The sequence below is a fragment of the Colletotrichum graminicola genome (genome assembly GCF_000149035.1).
Source record: "Colletotrichum graminicola M1.001 genomic scaffold supercont1.5, whole genome shotgun sequence".
NCBI classification, from domain to species: Eukaryota; Fungi; Ascomycota; class Sordariomycetes; order Glomerellales; family Glomerellaceae; genus Colletotrichum; species Colletotrichum graminicola.
The window spans coordinates 833,036-851,299 of NW_007361009.1; the positions used below are offsets into that span (position 1 = coordinate 833,036).

The window sequence follows — 18,264 nt, forward strand, 5'->3', positions numbered from 1 at the left end:
CATCCCCTCGATGGCCTGACCCCGAATGCTGCCTTGCCTCCACGTCGGACGCCGAGGTGAAAGGGCCCCGGAGCACGCCCCGAAGAATCACACTAGGAAGACCCCGTTGCGGGCCGTATGTGTGGGTGGGCGGCCCAGGCCATGCGCACGAGGGGGCGGGATCAGGATCGGGCCCCGGGTCCCCGTCGCCTTTCGAAGGGGGTGGGGCCGCTGGGCCGACGCCATGGGAAGGGGAGGACTGCTTCAGCATGCGCTATTGGCAACGGATGGATACTGAGGCGGGATACCTGCCCCTGACTGGTTCGATAATTGTGACTTCTTGATGGTGTCCTTTTTCTTTTTCTTTTTCTTTTCTAGCCAGCGTAGTCGCCCGTGGGAAGATCTCTGGTCGTCGGGGGGCGGTCCGATCATCCTTTCTGGGACGGGGCGGGTGGGTATACGCCGGCGAGGAAGAGGATGCCTATAAGCAGACACGGGATGCAAGGGTCGCTGGTTGGTTCTACGCCGATGCTTCTTCTGCAAGTCGTCGCCGTCTCATGATCGCCTAGATCTCCTTAGACTGTACGACGGCGGCAACGATTTCGCCGACGTGTGGCTGGGTCGCCGACTTGCCGGCGCCCTCGCCGACGGCCGGCCATGCCCAGCGCTTGACGAGCGGCTTGTCGCCCGCGCGCCAGGCGGCGCCGATCTGGAGCGTAAGGCGGCCCTCGTGGTCGTTGCTGAGGACGTCGAAGCGTATCTCGCGCGTCTCCGTGTCCATGTCGCGGATGGCGGTGCCGCGGACGGATTTGCTCCATTCTCCGTGGGCGGGTTCGGAGAGGTTGGCAGGGGTGGCGGGGATGAAGGACATGGCGAAGTCGGTGAGGGCGTGCGCTGCGGCGCTGGCGACGTAGCGCTGGACGGAAGGGAAGTCGGGGTAGGGGTCGCGGGAGGGGGGGTAGGACGCCTGGAGGGAGCTCGAGGCGGGTTCGGCGCTCGTGGGCTCGGCGATGCTGGGGAGGAGCTGGAGCTGGAACTGCGTGGTCGTCAAGGGAAGGAGGAATGTGCGGCCGCGGATCTGGAGACGGGCTGTCGGGGTGAGGGTCAGCTCGACTTGGAAGTCGGCGGGCGAGGTGAGCATGTTGGTAAGCGCTTGCGAGGCGTTGGGACGGTTGGAGGCGCCGCCCGAGGTGTTCTTCAGGTCGGCGGTCGGGAACGGCGGGGTGCTCAGGGTGAACGAGGCCGCGTGGACGCCGGCACGTCGCAGGACGCGAGTGAGATCGCCGGCGAAGCTGGTGACCTGTTCCACCGAGCGGTCGTACAGTATTTTGGCGACGATGGGCCTGAGCAGGTGGTACTGGCTTTGTGTCTGGTTGCGTCGCTGGTGGGGAGGGGTTGGCCGTAGGCGCTGTAGCTCGTTCAGACGATGGGCATGGCTGAGGAGGATATGGAGACCGAGGTGCGTCGCTTCCGCGAGCACGTTGTCTTCGGTAGATGCGCCCACAGCGGGAGCACCGCCGTCGAGCGTCTCAAGCTCGAGCGTAAGGCTTGGACCCGAAGCTGGGTTAAAGGTGATGGAGTCATTGTTTGCGCGTACTCCATAAGAGGCCAGAGAATGCGCTTCCCGGTGCAGCTCATGCCAGAGCTCTTGCGCGAAGATGGTGTTTCGGGCTTCGAGAACACGATCCGGGAGATGAGCCGAATCCGGAACGGAAGATCCGATGGCTAGACGGCCAGTGGTCTCGCCCGATCTGCTCACGGTGATGGAGAGGCGTTGGGAGCCGGCCCCGACTCTGCCGTGCTGCAACAACGCTGTGCCATCGTCCCCCCGTCTCAGGGGTGCTAGGCTGCTATTCCTGAACTCGGGTGAGGCTGGGAGGGTCAGAGACGCCGTTCTACTTGATAGAAGAAAAAAAAAAGAAGAAAAGAAGGAGGAGGGGACACTAACCTTCCGAGAAGCCGAATCTTACACCAAGAGTATGACGTTCCGCCGGCAACCGGCACATGGACCACCCGGCCCGATGCACCGCCAGCACTTGGTCCCAGTACTTGGCTTCGCGCTCCACCTCCTTGCTCAGGTGGCTCGCGGCCTTGTCGGCCGACTCCTTTGTCGTCTGGATATCGAGCAAGGCCCAGCCCAGAGACACGTCGCGGTTGTCCTTGGCGCGGTCGGCGTCTCTTTGCTTCTGCTCTTCGCTGTCTTCTCGTTTTGCAATGCCGAGGGTGCCTATGCCGGTCCAGTCGCGCAAGGCTTGGGAGAGGGTGACACCGGCCTGGGCGGGGCTTTCTTTGGAGAGTAGCAAGGAGATGAAGTCGAGGGTCATGAGGGCGGCGTTTTGCGCGACACTAGGATCCCATCGTCAGTGGTTTGTTCATGAGGTGGAATGGCCGGTAAACCGACTCGATGTTCCTCAGGACCTCCATCCGCGCGGCACCTGCATCGGGTGGCTCTTCGTCGTCGGCGTTGCCATCGCTCATGGCCGTGTCTTCGTCCTTGACTTCTGCGTCGCCGTTTTTCTGGTTCTCGACCTCCTCTTTGAGGCTCTCCTCAGTAACATTCCGGAAGCCGCGTTCCGACTGCACGCGGGCAATGAATTCGCCGAGGCTCTTGGGTTTGCGACCGCCTGTCGGGACGGGGTGGAGGGAGGAGAAGGGCATCGAGCTGCCGGAAGCCATGATGGGCGATTTCTCGGTCGCGCTATCACGCACTGCTGTCGGAAGGTCAGGATTGCCCTGTGTAAAGCGGAGGCAGCATGCCCCAGAAGGAACCGGTTTTGCGTCGCGAAAAGTAGTGAGGCTACTAAAGCAAGGCTGGAGGTGAATGAGAGAAGGAGCTACGGATTGGCTGGAGAGACTGGCACGATCCAAGCTCCACTGCACAAGCAGCCAATCACCATCCGGGTTTGCTCGGTCAGGCTTGAAGCACACCGAGGGGGGCACGGCGAGCTTGACGATTAACACGACGAGAAGGGTAACCAAGTGGTAGTATCGATCGATAGCTTGCCCAGTGAGAGGTTCAAATGAGTTGAACCTGATGTGTACAAGTCTCGACACATGATACATCAGATCCCGTTCGAGTCACAGTTGGGCAATACTACGTAAACAGCGCAGCGCTGGCACGTGCGATGCATCGGCGGCGGAACCGCCAAAAGAGAGGCCGGACCATAACAGCACTTGCCTCGGTGGCATGGTCATATCATATCATGATAGCCCGCCGGGCCAATTTAAAAGAAAAGAGATGTCGGATGACTTGTGACTTGATGTCAGACTGAAAGTCCGTCTACCGTCGCTGGCACCTCGGAGGGACATCCCTGCACCCCTGCAAGAAGCTGGTCCTCCACCGTGTCTCACGAGTCACCAAGTTACTGCGTACTCTTTGGAGGTGGGATTGATACATAGATTGAATGGCGGGAGGGAAAGTCAAATGAGGGATATGTGGGATATGGAGCTCGGCGGAGAGGCATATCGAGATTGGCGCAAGTCTGGGCGTGACAACCAGGGTGGGTTTTGGGTGGAAGCAGCCCAGAATAAGCCCGAGGTGGAAGAGGCCGAACCGACTAGAACCTTGCTGTCGGTGTTGTCTAAACCCCTCACCGGTGACTGGAGACACCGACAGCCCATATTTTTTGTTGTTGTGTGTGTTTGTTTCTCGCTGTTTCTCGAGTACCTAGATGACAGGTGATATTTCCCTCACCAACGGCTCGCGAGTGAGTGGCACGCTGCGAAGGCCGTCTATTATCGGATGTTGGGTTGGAGATATCTGCATGCTTCTGCAACACATCGCACCACGGACGGTGTCGCATATTCGCTGCCCAGTTGAAGACAACCAAACAAAACCCGCCCACTCACCGTAACCGGGCTGGGCCGACCAGTCAGGCCGTCGCATTGGACCTCATTCGGCAACGTGAACGGTTTCCCACAAGCTTCTCTGCGACGCCGGGCCCTGCTGCTAGCACTCAGACGGCACTCGACAGCCGTTACGGCCCTTTTTTTTTTTCTTTTTTTTTCTGCTGGGCTTGGCCGGAGCTCCCCCGCGCCACGATAAGAGCGATAAGAGCTCCCATCCGGTGTCACTCAACCCACGTCACACTCTGTTGAGGGGTGCGGCGGGTGGTGAGGAAGGTGCCCTTTTTTTTTTCCTGCTGTTTTTTTCAAGGTGCAGCGTTGGAAAGTGGCACCAGTAACTGCCCCCCCCCCCCGCCATAAAACAAGTCGCGCTATAATTATCTTGGACGGCCTTTTTCTGCGGCGTGTGTGTGCCCCTCACTGCCTTTGCCTACCGTACCTTGCCCTCCAACGCCAAAAGCCAAAAGCCAAAGCCAAGACCAGGTGTGTCTCGCAGCTTCCCCTCCGAACCTATTCCAAGTTCCTAGTCCAAGCTTCTCCAACCGCTCTGCAGCTCCCAAGCTCTTGGCGCTTGCCTCGTCTCTCCCGACTGGAACTCCATCATCCATCACCTCTCCCTTTCCCTTACTCTCTACCCACCTATCTATATACCCTTGATTACGCGTGCACGACCGGTCGACTCGTACCATTATCCCTTTGAACATATTGCGACCATCCTCCTTGCTAGAAAAACCCTCCTTCCCTCCCTCCCTCCCTCCCTCCTCCTAACAGCCGCCGCGCCGACTGACCCTCCATCAGCAAAAAGGGCCTCCCGTCTCCCGTCTCCCTTCCCCCACTTGACTCCGAGACCCCCGACGACCCGCGAACATCACCTCCCCCCCCCCCCCCCCCCCCCAACCACTATCCTACGCCGCAGCCATGGCTCCCACGGCTGCTAAGAAGAAGATCGCCGTCATGACCTCGGGAGGTGACTCCCCAGGTATGAACGGCGTGGTGCGCGCAGTAGTCCGGACTGCCCTGCACATGGAATGCGAACCCTACTGCATCTACGACGGATACGAGGGCTTGGTAGTGGGCGGCGACCAGATCCGCAAGGCATCGTGGGGGGATGTGCGTAACTACCTCGGACAGGGCGGAACTCTGATCGGAACCCGCCGCTGCATGGCCTTCTACGAACGTCCCGGCCGATTGACCGCCGCCAAGAACATGATCCTCAACGGCATCGACGCCCTCATCATCTGCGGTGGTGACGGCTCCCTGACCGGCGCCGACAAGTTCCGCGCCGAGTGGCCCTCCCTCATCGAGGAGCTCGTCTCCTCCGGCCAGCTCAAGAAGCAGCAAGTCGAACCCTACAGGCACCTCAACATTGTCGGCCTCGTCGGCTCCATCGACAACGACATGTCCGGCACCGATGCCACCATTGGCTGCTACTCCGCCCTTGAGCGTATCTGCGAGATGGTCGACTACATCGAGGCCACCGCCTCTTCCCACTCAAGAGCTTTCGTCATTGAGGTCATGGGACGCCACTGCGGTTGGCTGGCCCTCATGGCCGGCGTCGCCACCGGTGCCGACTTCATCTTCATCCCCGAGAAGCCTAGGGAGGAGAACTGGGAGCAGGAAATGTGCGACATCGTCAAGAGGGTAAGGAGACGGAACCAAGACCGTGCTCTTGTCATGACAAGCTGACAAGCCCCAGCACCGAAGCTTTGGCAAGCGCAAGACCATCGTAATCATCGCCGAGGGTGCCCACGACAGCAACGGCAAGAAGATCACCTCCGAAATGGTCAAGGACCTCCTCGCCGACAAGAACGGGCTTGCTCTGGATACCCGCATCACCACCCTCGGTCACGTTCAGCGAGGCGGCACCGCCGTGGCCTACGACAGAATGCTGGCCACGCTGCAGGGTGTCGAGGCCGTCAAGGCCGTCCTCGAAGCCACCCCCGAGACCGAGACCTGCTTCATCGCCATCACGGAGAACCAGATCTGCCGCAAACCGCTGATGCAGGCCGTCAAGGATACCAAGGAGGTCGCAAAGGCCGTCGACGAGAAGAACTTTGAGAAGGCAATGTCCCTCCGCGACACCGAATTCGCCGAGATGTTCAGCTCTTACATGATGACCACCAACGTCAGAGTGGATGACCACCATCTGCCGGAAAAGGAGGTCCGTAACTGACTCTACGCTTGATTGTCAGCGAAAGCACCAGGCTAACACCTTGACAGAGGATGAAGATTGGTTTCATCAACGTCGGCGCCCCCGCCGGTGGCATGAACGCCGCTGTACGAGCCGGTGTCGCCTACTGCCTCTCGCGCGGCCACGAACCCGTCGCCATCCACAACGGGTTTGCCGGGTTCGCCAGACACCACGGCGACAAGCCCCTCGGCGCGGTGCGACCTTTCGACTGGCTCGAGGTCGACGGCTGGGCCAGCAAGGGAGGATCCGAGATCGGCACCAACCGAGAGCTCCCCTCCGAGTCCGGCATGGAGCTCATCGCCAACCTCATTGAGAAGTACGAGTTCGACGGCCTGTTCCTGGTCGGCGGTTTTGAGGCCTTCCACGCGGTCTCGCAGCTGCGGAAGGCTAGAGAGTTGTACCCTTCGCTGTGCATCCCAATGGTCCTCCTGCCGGCCACGATTTCCAACAACGTCCCCGGATCCGAGTACTCGCTGGGCTCCGACACGTGCTTGAACGAGCTTGTCCAGTACTGCGACAAGATCAAGCAGTCAGCCTCGGCCACCCGCCGTCGTGTGTTCGTCGTCGAGACCCAGGGCGGAAAGTCCGGGTACGTGGCGACGCTGGCCGGCCTCAGTGTCGGCGCGAGCGCCGTCTATACGCCAGAGGAGGGCATGGACCTCGAGATGTTGGCCGCTGACGTCCGCCACCTCCGCGAGGTCTTCGCCAAAGACAAGGGACAGTCGTCGTCCGGTCGGCTGATCCTCATCAACGAGAAGGCGGACGACGTCTTCAACGCCAAGCTCATCGCAGACATCATCCGCAAGGAGGCGCGCGGCCGGTTCGAGTCCCGCGACAGCATCCCCGGCCACGTCCAGCAGGGCGGCGTCCCTTCGCCCATGGACAGGTGTCGCGCCGTCAGGCTAGCTATCAAGTGCATGCAGCACCTCGAGGAGTTCCGGCCCAAGTCGCATAACAGGTGCAAGAGGGACCCCATGAGCGCCTCCGTCATCGGCATCAAGGGTGCCCAGGTCACCTTCACGCCCATCCTGGACCTCGAGGACCACGAGACGGACTGGAAGAACCGCCGGCCCAAGGACGTGCACTGGGCGCACATGGGCGACGTGGTCAACATGCTCTCGGGCAGGCCCCCGCACAACAGGCCGGAGCGAAGCCTCAGCGGCATCAAGGCCAAGGATGTCAAGAGAGGTCTCGATGACTGAGGTGGACACCCTCACCTACACACACATATACACACAAACACAAACACAAACAAACACGCGCGCGTGCGCGTGTGCCAGATGACCGAGCAATCGAGTTCTGATACAGGAGGAATACACAAAAAACACGGGGGACGGATCCGGTGCTACTCTGATTCAGCAAAGGGAGTGTAGGGGAGGGATGGGCGCGTCGGGGTTAGGCTTTGATTACCTAGGGGACCTTTTTTTTTTTTTTTGCCTTTTCGACCAACGAAATTCATTTCTTATCAGACGACAAAGCACGAGTAAACGGGCTCGACCCATTCGGGGCCCTGCCAAGTAGACTGGCCTTTTGTTTCTGCACTTTCTCATCTCGTATGTGTTTCGTGTTGGGCATGGCCTCGCGCGCCTCACGTGAAGGACTTTGCCTGGTCTGATGAGGGCTGTTCCCGACCTGCCCCCCCTTCAGCCTCACGAATCTTCCCATCGTGACAGGACCTGGCCTTGACACGATGACATTGTTAGAAACAAAGACAGTAAGAGAGGTTCAAGAACCCGTCCTGCGACGAGGCCGCCGCCCCCTGCCCCCTGGGCTGTGCGTGTGTGATCCAGGCCGCGACGGGAGGGACCCCCCCGGCGTTGTGGTCGGGGAAGCAAGGCAGCTGGCCGTGTGGCGTATAAGTGCAGTGAGTATATTACGTACGGTAGGTCGTCCACACACACACAGTGAGAGAGAGAGAGAGACAAAGATGTCAAGAGACGGGGTCGACTAATCAGACGAAACCGTCAAAGGGGGTTGGTTGGTTCATCCTCCCCAATGCGCATCGACAAGTTGCCGGGCTGTGGTCCGGAGGGGGGCGCGCCCAGCAACTTTCTCTCTCTCTCTCTCCTCCCCCCTCCCCCTCAACGCGAAGGATTGGTGGGATTTTGACTTTTTGGTTTCCTGGGGGAGTATGGGATGGGATGGGGATTGGCTCTCGGGACGTTGCCGTCGGATCGTCCGTGTGCATACAGATAGCCTATCTTGACCCACGTCCCCCTTTCATTCCCCAACATCCGTTTTACATAGTGTAGTACATTTTGGGCTGCGGCGGTTCGCAGAGAGAGAAGGCTTGCTGACGGGCGATCAGGGAAGGTGCGCCACGTTTTCCAGACGACCAAGTCCACGAAAAAGAAAAGAAAAGGAATATGGGGTGGGGGGGCCGAGGGCCGGGATTGGGGGGAGAACGAGATGGTATGCAAAAGTGCCGATGGCCGCCAGGTTTCTTGCCTTGTCAGACCGGCGGATGCTGCGCTATGCTGATGTAAGAATGTGAGTGTGTGTGTGAGAGAGAGAGAGATGTTGACTGTCATTCGACGGGTGCGCTTGCTGCTGCTGCTGCTGCTGCTCCCCACCCTCCCCTCCTCGCAATCTGCGGCTGACGGGCCTCCCAGACGAGGGCCAAAAGAGCAAACACACCAAGCAAGAGAGCAAGCAGCCACCCCCCCCCCCCCGTCGAGGGCTTCAGAGTCAAGGAGGAGGAGAAGGGGTCCTAAGAGATTGAACACCGGCGGCGGCGTCTCCGCTGCAAGGAGAGGACGCAGACTGCCAGACACGGCCGCGGCTGGAGGATCGAGGTTGAGGCCGTCGACTACTACTAGGTACTCAATGGCCACCTGCTTCTCGGACGATTTCCTTCTGTGCTCGGTTCGTTCCCCGAGGGCCGGACGCCGTGTATCCTTTATGGAAAAAGATCTTCCAGTGGCCCGACCACCTGATTGAGCCGGCGTTGTATTAGGATGGATGTACGATGCAAGTACGGATACGGAGTACTGCGTGTAGGCCTCTCTCTCTACCTGCTGGAAATTGTTCGAGGACCAGCGTGCGCTAGCCCTTGTCAGGGGGTGGGTTTGTGGCGCGCTCAGTAAGCAATCACTGCGAGATGCGTCCAATGTCCCGCTTTATATGCGTATGGTCTCCCTCCCTTCCCACCACCACCTATGTAATGTACCTCGAGGTATGTTGCTGTATGGTGCTGTGGGCTGAGGTTGCAGCGAAGCCCTGGGAACTGGTCCAAGGAGGAAAATACAAGCGAGCAATATCGGAAAGAGAGACAAAAAAGACCTTTCTAGACCATGCCCCCCCTCCCTCCCTTCCCTGGACCCACGAAGTCCCCCTCTCCCCTCTCCCCGTGGCCATGGATCTGGGGGGGTTGGTTCATCTCGCACAATCGCTGGGTTCTCGTGGCAGAAGAACAGGGCTTCCCTGTCGCATCTTTTTACTATCTTTTTTTCTTCTTCTTCTTCTTTTTGCAAGTCGACAAATCCAACTTTGTCATGGGCCGAACCTGAACCATTGGGGCTGACGGGGCCCATCATCATCATTGCCTACAGCAAAAAAAGGTCAGCCGCAAACACTGTGACCGCCAAATGGTTCGACGCCTGGCAGCCCTCTTTGGCTTGGCATAACAGGTTCGGGCGAAGGATTCTTGCTGGATTGTCCAGACAAGCACTCCAAGCCCTACCGGAACGCCACTACCGCCGCCGTTCTAGAGGCTAATCATACGCGACTTCGACTTCGCCTTCTTCTTCATCTTCAAGACCCTTGATCGCGGCAACGCCTTATTTGTCAAATACCTACTCCTCTGGGTGGTGGGCACTGCCTAAGCTTGTCTGCCTGCCCAATGACAGTCGTCCCTGCACCGACCCCCCCTGCAAAGTAATCATACGCGACTTCTGGGGGTCGTTGCTGTGTCAGCAACATGGGTGGTATCCAAAACGGGCTGAACGGGTCATTGGGCCAACGGGAGCCCGGGGGAGCTCCATGGATGTGCAGTTAATTCGCTTTTTGGCTCCCCCCCCCCCCCCAAGGGGCGGCCGGCAGTAGTCCTGCTGCAACGCGAGTGACGGTTGTACCTAGCCGGCCTCGTTGCAACGAGATATCCATGGTCGGGTGGTGTGGTTGGCTACCACCCCGCCGGAGGCTACGTGGACCAAGCCGTGATAAACCCAGCGATCCCCGGGCTCGGGTGTCGTTTAAACTCTCCCATCTCGCTTCTCTGTTACAGTCGACACTTTCCACGACTGTCAGGTCCTGGCCCACACACATCACTGAGCTCCTCTTGCGAGGTCAAGTCGCATTCGCTCGACTTCGAAACCAACCAACCAACCAGGCCGGGCATCCGTGAAGCGTTTGCCCGTCTCTCCTGTCGTTTACCGCCGAATCTCACGCCATGTCTCGTGCCGCAATGCCGGGATTTTCCAAGTATTTCCTGGGCGCGGCCCTCCTTCTGGCATCCCCGGCGACTTGCCTCACGGCGTGGTATACAGCGCTGAGCCCTCATGTGGCCATGCAAGACCTGGAAACAGGCAACATCCTGTACAGTGCTTGTAACAGCAACTCCACGCCCATCTTCCCTACCGACGGTCTCAACGCCTTCCGCATTCAGAGGAAACCTCGAAACGGCACATCGCTGGCCGCCGCCGGATGGTACGATGTCGAGGGAAAGACGACAGTGGTATGTCTGGCAGCGCCAAATGCCGCGTCATGCATGCCGTGACTGACATCCTTTCGCAGGCTTCCCTGTTTTTCCAAGCCGAAGACGGCTCTTTAATAAACGGCTACTACCTCTGCGATTTCGCCTCGGGCCATTACGTCGTCAAGGGCGAGTACACCATCTCCGCGACGGCCGCCGTCACTTCTATTCACAACGAGACGGGCTTGTCGGTCGAACTGCTAGGCGCCGAGGACGGATACCGCGTCTACTTCCACGACGAGCAGAAGAAGGTCAATGCCATGGCATATACGACCAAGACCGACTGGCACCTGGAGGGGCTCGTCTCGCAAGACCCGGTAGGAGGAATGGGCCTGGCCTCGGCGCACTATAGCCAGCAGAACATAACCGTCATCTATGCCAAAGACGCGGAGAACTTTGAAACCGCAAGGTACTTCAAGGACGATACGTGGCGTCTTGGTTCGTTCACCCTACCACTTATCGTAAACACTGCAGATGCTGACTGTCGCGAAGCCACGCTGCCTCGACCCCTCGTCGGTGGCCAGGTGAGCGGGAAAACAAACTCTTCCAGCATCACCCTCGATTCGTCCATCAAACCCAACTTCACCTTGCCCGCTTTCGCAAGCGACCTGACCGGACTAGACGTGATAGTCGATCGGGCCAATGTGCGCAACATCCTCTATCTGGGAACCGACGCGAAGCTGCACCAAGTAACGAACATCGGCGACCAATGGAAGCTGATGCCGGACCAGGAATCACTCCAGTGGCCTGTAGCGGATTCCCCTTATGGTCCTTTTGCGGCGACAAGCAATTACGAGACGAGCGAAGCATGGATATGGTATCCATCCAACGGCAATCTGGTACAGCTTTACCAGAACGCCACTGGTTCGTGGACGCAGGCCACGACGGTGCCCAGCGTCAACACGACGTCAACAGCGTCACAAATCCCGGAAGCAGCGAAACCGGTCGTGCTTTCAACTGGTGCCAAGGCAGGCATCGGCATCGGCATTTCCTTTGCGGTCGTCGCCCTTGCCGGTGTCGGCCTCCTTCTTCTCAAGCGAAGAAGACGGAAACAAGCGGCGGCGGCGGCCGAGGCGGCCCGTCTCAAGGAAGCGGAAGCCACGGCCAACGGGTGGGGCACCTATTCGCCGATGGAGAAGCACGGGTCCGAGGTGTTTGAGGCGGACGCCGCGCCGGCCCCGCAAGAGCTGATGGATACGGTCGAAAGGTTCGAGCTCGTGGGAGAAGGACATTGGAGAGAAATGGACGCGACAGGGCAGAACGGGGCCAGGAGAAGCATCGGAGGCTGGAGAGAGGAGCAGAAAGCAAGAGGGATGCAGGACGAGAAGAAATAAGGTCGTGAACCGGGACCGGGGAGTGAGTAATGACCATAATGACTGAATATGATAATGATCTACCCTTCCATCAGAGCGTGTGAAAGGTTGTACTTCCTTTTGAGCGGTGTATATACATTGCATATCGGTACCCACCCAGTAGGCTGGTGGTTCGGCCGCATTGGGCCCCCATGCTTCGAAAGCCTCGAGTACTCGGCTCCTCTGGTGCTCTAGCGCACGAGTCTAGCAACCCGGCGTGTGGTTGACAACGAAGGCTTGTTATAAGTTTTGGGTTTGACTTGAGCGCCATGATTGTCAAAGTTGGGGTTTCGCTTGGTACCCCTGACTACCTATTGAGCTAGTATTTGTCGCACGTGGGCAAACAAAGGGTGCATTGTACATAGTACGTGAGCGAGTGGTAGGGCCGTTGCCCGGCCTAAGCTGAGGGAGTGAGTGGCATACAGGAGCTATCATTCGTGGCGTGTCAACATCTTCTTCGTAATCGCCGACGAACAGCTGCTCCCTGTAGTGCTGAAGCCACCAAGAAAAGGGAAACATGAACTTTTAAACGAGGTCAACTAGGATGGTGTCTCATGATGGTATGGGATGCCGTTGAATGTCAGACCAGCTCGTGGACGGGCCGGGTGATGGCATGTCTCTCTCCAGGGTCCTCCAGGGTGTCGGGACGGACCAATCAGGGGTGGCTTTCCTAGCACCATCCCATCCCACGAGTCGAAGTGTGCCAGTATGATGGTCAAGGGAATCGAGAGCTGCCGTGTACAGCAGGCTTTCCTCACTTTCTCGGGATGGGCATCTGACTAGCGGACGGGAGAAGTCGTCACCGGGTCGGGCTCTCGACTGATGGGTCGGCCCCGACGATCAGGCTGAGATAGGAGCAGCGATACCCTGGCCTGGTCGGCGAGAACCGAAGCCCAACTGCGGAGACTTGGCGGCAAACACTCGACGACGGCATACTATGGTATAGTGGCTTTTGCTCCGTCAAACGATGGGGTTGAATTGGCGGCGGCTCGGGGTGCATGGGGCAATCTAGTCTCGGAACTTGTTATAGCATCGTAGACGGTTGAGAAACGGGCGGATGCAACACGATGATGGAAAGTGTCGATTTGAACAAGGAAAAACCAGTAAGGAACAGGGCGCAATGTTAGTTAGCCCCCAGGCACCACGGCAGCCGGCAGTTGTCAGGAATCCAGCGTTCGGGTTGGGGGAGTGGGCAATGTTGACCAAAGCGGCGGTTGCTTTGGGTAGTAAGTAGGGGTGGGTTGCTGCAAAATGGCACGATGTGTCGATGCGGTTCCAGTCGTCTCTATTGCTGTCTAAAAGCTGCCTTGGCGTAAAGAAAAGCGCGAGTGCGGATGGAGTGAAGGGGGGCAGAGCCAAAGGGAGGCGATTGTGTGGATCGAGAAGACGGCAGGCGGGACAGGACTGGCTGGGGCGGGATGCAGGATTACGTCAGTGTCTTTTAGGTGATGGAATGGAGAATGTGACGGGGTTGCATGGGGGGGAGAAGAGGGGGCAGAGGGGAGGGGAAGAAGAAAAAAAGGCATCTCCTAACGGGAAAGATGGAAGGAGGAGATGGCAGCCGCTGTCAAGTGTGCTACCTACTTCCTCTTTCCTGCGAGACCCCAAGACTGGGTGGGAAAGAAGGACGTGAGGTGGAAGGAAAAGTTGGACAGTTGCGAATATGCCCCACTCTTTTCGTCGTCTTAGCTCCTTCCCGTCTTTTCCACAATTAGGACAGGACATGTTCCTTGGCCCCCTTGGTTTCACCGGAAGTGCTAAGATCTAAAATCAGGTCTTTGGGGAAGCCGGTCTGCATTTGGTATCGCACTGTCACGAACTTGGAGTGGCATTGCAAGACAAGATGGAACGCTGGCCGAAGCAACAGGGTCAGCCTGTTCTGTTCGTCTGTGGTAGAGAAGGCAGAGCGGAGCGCGTACATGGAAGAGGAAAAAAGTGCAAGAACACTGCCTCGCAGTTGCCGTCATGATAGATACTAGCTAGTGTAGCCAGGGAGGGGTTGGCGTTCTTTCTGTTCAGCCAGAGCGGACGAGAGAAGAGGGGAGGCGCTTTACAGCATAGCATGTCTGTCTCTTCTCTCGTTACATACAGTCCAAATGCCACCGTCAAATCAGCATCTCCGTCCGAGCCGACGTCATGTTGTCGGTGTCTTTGAGGTTTCTGTCATGACAGACATCCGGGCTGAAAAGATGACTAGGTTCGTCCAGTACTTTGGTCCCATGCACCACAACCTGCAAGTCACAGGTCCAGCAACAGCCATTGGGCACCGGATATCGGTGAGAATCCAGGCGCCAATTGCCTGTTTCGGCATCTCCTTGACCTGCATCACCACCACCACCACCATCGTCGTCGTCGTCGTCACCAGAGCCCAAGTGGATGCCTCCACGGAACGACAACCTGCATCATGCTTCTACGTATATCGGTGCCTTTCTTTGGCCTGCTGTTGCTTTCGCTGCAATCCATCTGCCCGTCATCTATCGCTCTCCTGTCGGCTTCTGCTGTCTGCTTTTGCTGCTCCCCAACTGCTTTCCGCGTACGCGGTATCGTTGGCCCAGGACGAAGCTACCCTGAACCGTTGATTCCCAGGCGTCTAGAGCCTTCTCCCGTTCCCGCCATCTGCTTCCTTCCGTCTCTGCCTTGTTTGACTGGGCATCCAAGGGTCTCCCAACTCCTCACGATAGGGCCTCTTTACCGCCACGGACAAGCATCTGGCATCCGAACAGGCTGCCTTTCTTCGGGGACCTCTGAGTCGAACGTCAACCCAAATTGATTGATTGCCTTGCACACACTCTCTCTACCCAGGACCTGGGCCACCCACCATCACATTTGCGACGCCATCCCTACCGTCCCGCTTCCCGCAGCAACTGAGTTTAGACAAAACGTCGGGAGTACCCCTGCTTGATGACAGCGGTTCACCGCGCGGCGCATGCCCACAGCTGGGAGCGATTCGAACTCGACAGAACTCGGCGGGACACTAGCTGGCCACGGCTGAGAACAGGCTCGCACCCCGTTGCTCTTGAGCCGGCCAACCCCTCCCATTTTTGCACACCCACCCCGTCCCTCTCTCGTCCCCTCCGTCTGTCCATCTGTCCAGCCAGTGCTACCTACGAAATCCTCCACGAGCGCCCAAAAGCAGCACAGCCGCACGTAGCCTGCTTGTTGGTACGCCGCCCTATATCACCTGCCCGCCGCCTTTATTACATACCCACGTTACCACCTTGCCCACTTACATCCATACGCCCATACATACATAGCCTGCTTGCTCTACTGTGGTATGACGACGTTGCTCCTACTCTGACTCTTTTCCCTTCTTCTCTCGCTCACCCACTCACTCACTCACTCCATCCTTCTCTCCCACACCCCCTCTTCTCACTCCCTCACCAAGCCGGCTCAGCTCTACTAGGCCCGGCCTCAGACCAAAGTAGATCCCCCGCTGCCCTGCATCTTGTCTCGCTACAAGAGACGTCTGGCCCATCCGCTTCTTTTTCAGGGTCGCTTCTCCCCTTTGTGCACGATACCCCGTGTCTGTCTTTGTTGTTTAGTGTTGCAAGCGCTCACGCTATCGCCAGCGCTACACAATCGACGACACCGCTTACTACCCCGCCATTCGTCCCACCTGTCCAGAGAAACCCTCAGACACACACGCTCGGGCGCCTCCCCGCCGCAACTCACCTCTCCCGAGCCGAAAGCCGTTTGCGTCTGCCTAGGAAAACATGGCTTACCGGACCAACGACTTTGAGGAGCGTTTTTATGACGACCGCCGACAGCGGGTTGACGTCCGCGTGAAAGAGCGCGAACGCGAACGCGAACGTGAAGGCGACCGCCTCCGTTTCTTGCGCGAGGAGCGTGCTCCTGAATCAGGCGCTCTCGTCCTAAGCCGCCGAGAGGTTGAGTCGAGGGAGCTGTCGAGGCCCCGCCACCGCTCTCCGAGTCCTGTGTACCGCGAGCGGATCGTCCGCAAAGCCCGCAGCTTGACACCTCCCCCGCGCGTCCACCATGACCAGGAGCTTGAGCGCTCGAGGGTGCGCATTTCTGAGCGCGAACGTGAGATTCGCAGCCCATCCCGTGGCCCTCCTCAAGAGATCCGCGCTCGATACGTTGAACGCCAAAGGTCGCCCTCTCCGCCGCCTCCGGCCAGGGAACGCAGCCGCGTAGGCGTGCGTATCGTCGAGCGCGAGAGAGAAAAAGAGCGGGTGCCGTCTCCTTCGCCCTCGCCGCCGCCCCCGCCTCCCCAGCCTCAGGTCATTCGCGGCCCCACGATCGAGCGGGAGGTCATCACCCACTACAGAGACATTGATCATGGTGAGTACAAGCAGTGCCAGCAGAAACCGAGAGCCCGGCAAGGTCTAACGTGTTCAGGTGTCACCCGCGTGCCCAGCCCGCCCCCTCCTCCTCGTCCCGCTCCTCGGCCCAAGGTCCGTACCGAAGACCGGGAGCTGGACATCGACATCACCACGTCCCGCAGGGGAACCGACATTGACATTCACCGATCTCACAGCCGCCACCGCTCCCCTAGCAGGGAGCGCAGGTCTCCCGCTTTCCAAGACAGAGAGATTGTGCTGAGCACCGACCGCCTCCGGATTGATGACCATTACCACAGCGGATCGCGCCGCAGAGCCCACTCGGCGGCTGCACGGACGCCGATCGATGAGGAGTCGGAATACATCACCTCCAAGATCGACTCGCGCGGCAAGATGGGCGAGGCTTGGAACGGCGCTACCAAGGACTGGGCCATCATCGACGTCCCGCCCGGAACTGAGCGCGTCCGTATGGACGGTGTGGGCGGTGGCTCTGCCGAGGTCACTTGGCAGCGTTACAACGGCGTGAGACGTGCCAAGTTCATTCCCGAGCGAGACGGCGCTCCCAGCTCGGTCCCGGCCCCCGAGCCCTCGCCCCGAGACTCGCGGGACCGTCTCAGCCTCCAGCTGTATGACCGGGAGACGGAGATCGAGATCGAGAAGACCAAGGACCGCGTCCCGGCCCGCCGCCAACCCTCGAAGCGCAATGAGATGTGGACAGAAATCACCAAGGACCTTGTCACTCGCGACGCCATTATCGAGCTCGGCTACGATTTTGAGGAGACCGAGTACTTCTTTTACATCATGCAATACCTGAAATATGTTAGTCTCAGCCCCGGCCACTTGGTAAAACAACCCGTGCTAATGAGAATCAGGATGACGTACTAGAGCTCGTCCAGGTGTCGGACGAAATCCGCCGCTTCCGTAAGGAACGCGTCCGCGAGTACGAGAGGGAGTGGGTGCACGACGACTGGGACCGCCGGTCTCACCACCACCACCGCCACGCGCCAAGCAAGTACGACGACGAACGGGTTTACGAGCGCGAGGTCGTCTACGACAGCCAGCGGCCCCGTCGTTGGTAAGCATTGTACACACGGTCACCCAAGGACACACGAATCGGGCGCCCAGCCGTCGCCCGGCCTAGTGTGCTTGGGATAGGACAGACAGACAGACAGCCTGTGATTGGGTTTGAATTACAGAATACATCATGTTGGATGAGATGTACTGCCATCAGAGGGCCGGATCTGGATCTGTTTGTGGGGAGGGGGGGGGGGGGGGGGGGGCGTGTCTTCTTTTTCTTATAACCCAAATCTGTTGGTGAGGGATGGAAGGGAGGGGTTTTCTGCCTGGCACCATGTGTAACGATTTATGAATACAACATTGCGGTGGCGGACAAACAGGGTCGGAGTTTAGATTGAATTAGGATCAAATAACGATTTTACGACCAGGCACTGATACGGCGCGTGAATAAGGCTCTGTCAAATCTTTTTTTTCCTTCTTCTTCTCTTTTTTTCGGTGCGGACTTTTCTGAAAATCTTTGGGTCTCATCTCAACGTGAGCGAGCACCTGGTTGGAACCCGTACGTCTTTTAGCATGTTTACTGTGGCGTGGCCGAGACTGACATGTGCCGGTGTGTCGAACCATTGAGCTCAGGAGAGGGACACGTTTTGGTAGTTTGACGCCCGGACGGCGACGGGGCCCGCGGCCGGGTCCCTGCGTCGGTCGTTTCGGCGGCGGCGGCGGCCCCGCCGTGCAAGCACGTCCTCCCGCCTTTCGGGAAGACTTGTCAAGGATAGAGTTCCACGTGGGCATAGGGAGTGTGTGTGTCTACGCTCGCACGCTCATTCATGATAGACCGGGCCGTCCGATGCCTTCCGTTTTGCGACACTTCCCGCCCTTGATTGA

At 58.7% G+C, this 18,264-nt stretch overlaps 4 protein-coding genes across 4 annotated transcripts; 3 read left to right on the top strand and 1 right to left on the bottom strand.

Annotated features, from left to right (window-relative positions):
* Positions 1 to 544: 544 nt before the first annotated feature.
* GLRG_02586 (RNA polymerase II mediator complex component SRB4) lies at positions 545 to 2,655 on the bottom strand (the record flags this gene model as incomplete). Its single annotated transcript, XM_008092595.1, has 3 exons — positions 545 to 1,851; positions 1,928 to 2,325; positions 2,381 to 2,655. The coding sequence occupies 3 exons, from the start codon at positions 2,653 to 2,655 to the stop codon at positions 545 to 547; spliced, it is 1,980 nt and encodes a 659-aa protein (XP_008090786.1).
* Positions 2,656 to 4,743: 2,088 nt separating this feature from the next.
* GLRG_02587 (6-phosphofructokinase) lies at positions 4,744 to 7,218 on the top strand (the record flags this gene model as incomplete). Its single annotated transcript, XM_008092596.1, has 3 exons — positions 4,744 to 5,466; positions 5,522 to 5,986; positions 6,046 to 7,218. The coding sequence occupies 3 exons, from the start codon at positions 4,744 to 4,746 to the stop codon at positions 7,216 to 7,218; spliced, it is 2,361 nt and encodes a 786-aa protein (XP_008090787.1).
* A 3,203-nt stretch (positions 7,219 to 10,421) lies between these two features.
* Positions 10,422 to 12,043, top strand: GLRG_02588 (uncharacterized protein; the record flags this gene model as incomplete). Its single annotated transcript, XM_008092597.1, has 3 exons — positions 10,422 to 10,691; positions 10,751 to 11,147; positions 11,202 to 12,043. The coding sequence occupies 3 exons, from the start codon at positions 10,422 to 10,424 to the stop codon at positions 12,041 to 12,043; spliced, it is 1,509 nt and encodes a 502-aa protein (XP_008090788.1).
* A 3,731-nt stretch (positions 12,044 to 15,774) lies between these two features.
* Positions 15,775 to 17,441, top strand: GLRG_02589 (uncharacterized protein; the record flags this gene model as incomplete). The annotated part of the gene is made up of 3 exons (XM_008092598.1): positions 15,775 to 16,363; positions 16,421 to 17,181; positions 17,235 to 17,441. The coding sequence occupies 3 exons, from the start codon at positions 15,775 to 15,777 to the stop codon at positions 17,439 to 17,441; spliced, it is 1,557 nt and encodes a 518-aa protein (XP_008090789.1).
* Between the last annotated feature and the right edge of the window lie 823 nt (positions 17,442 to 18,264).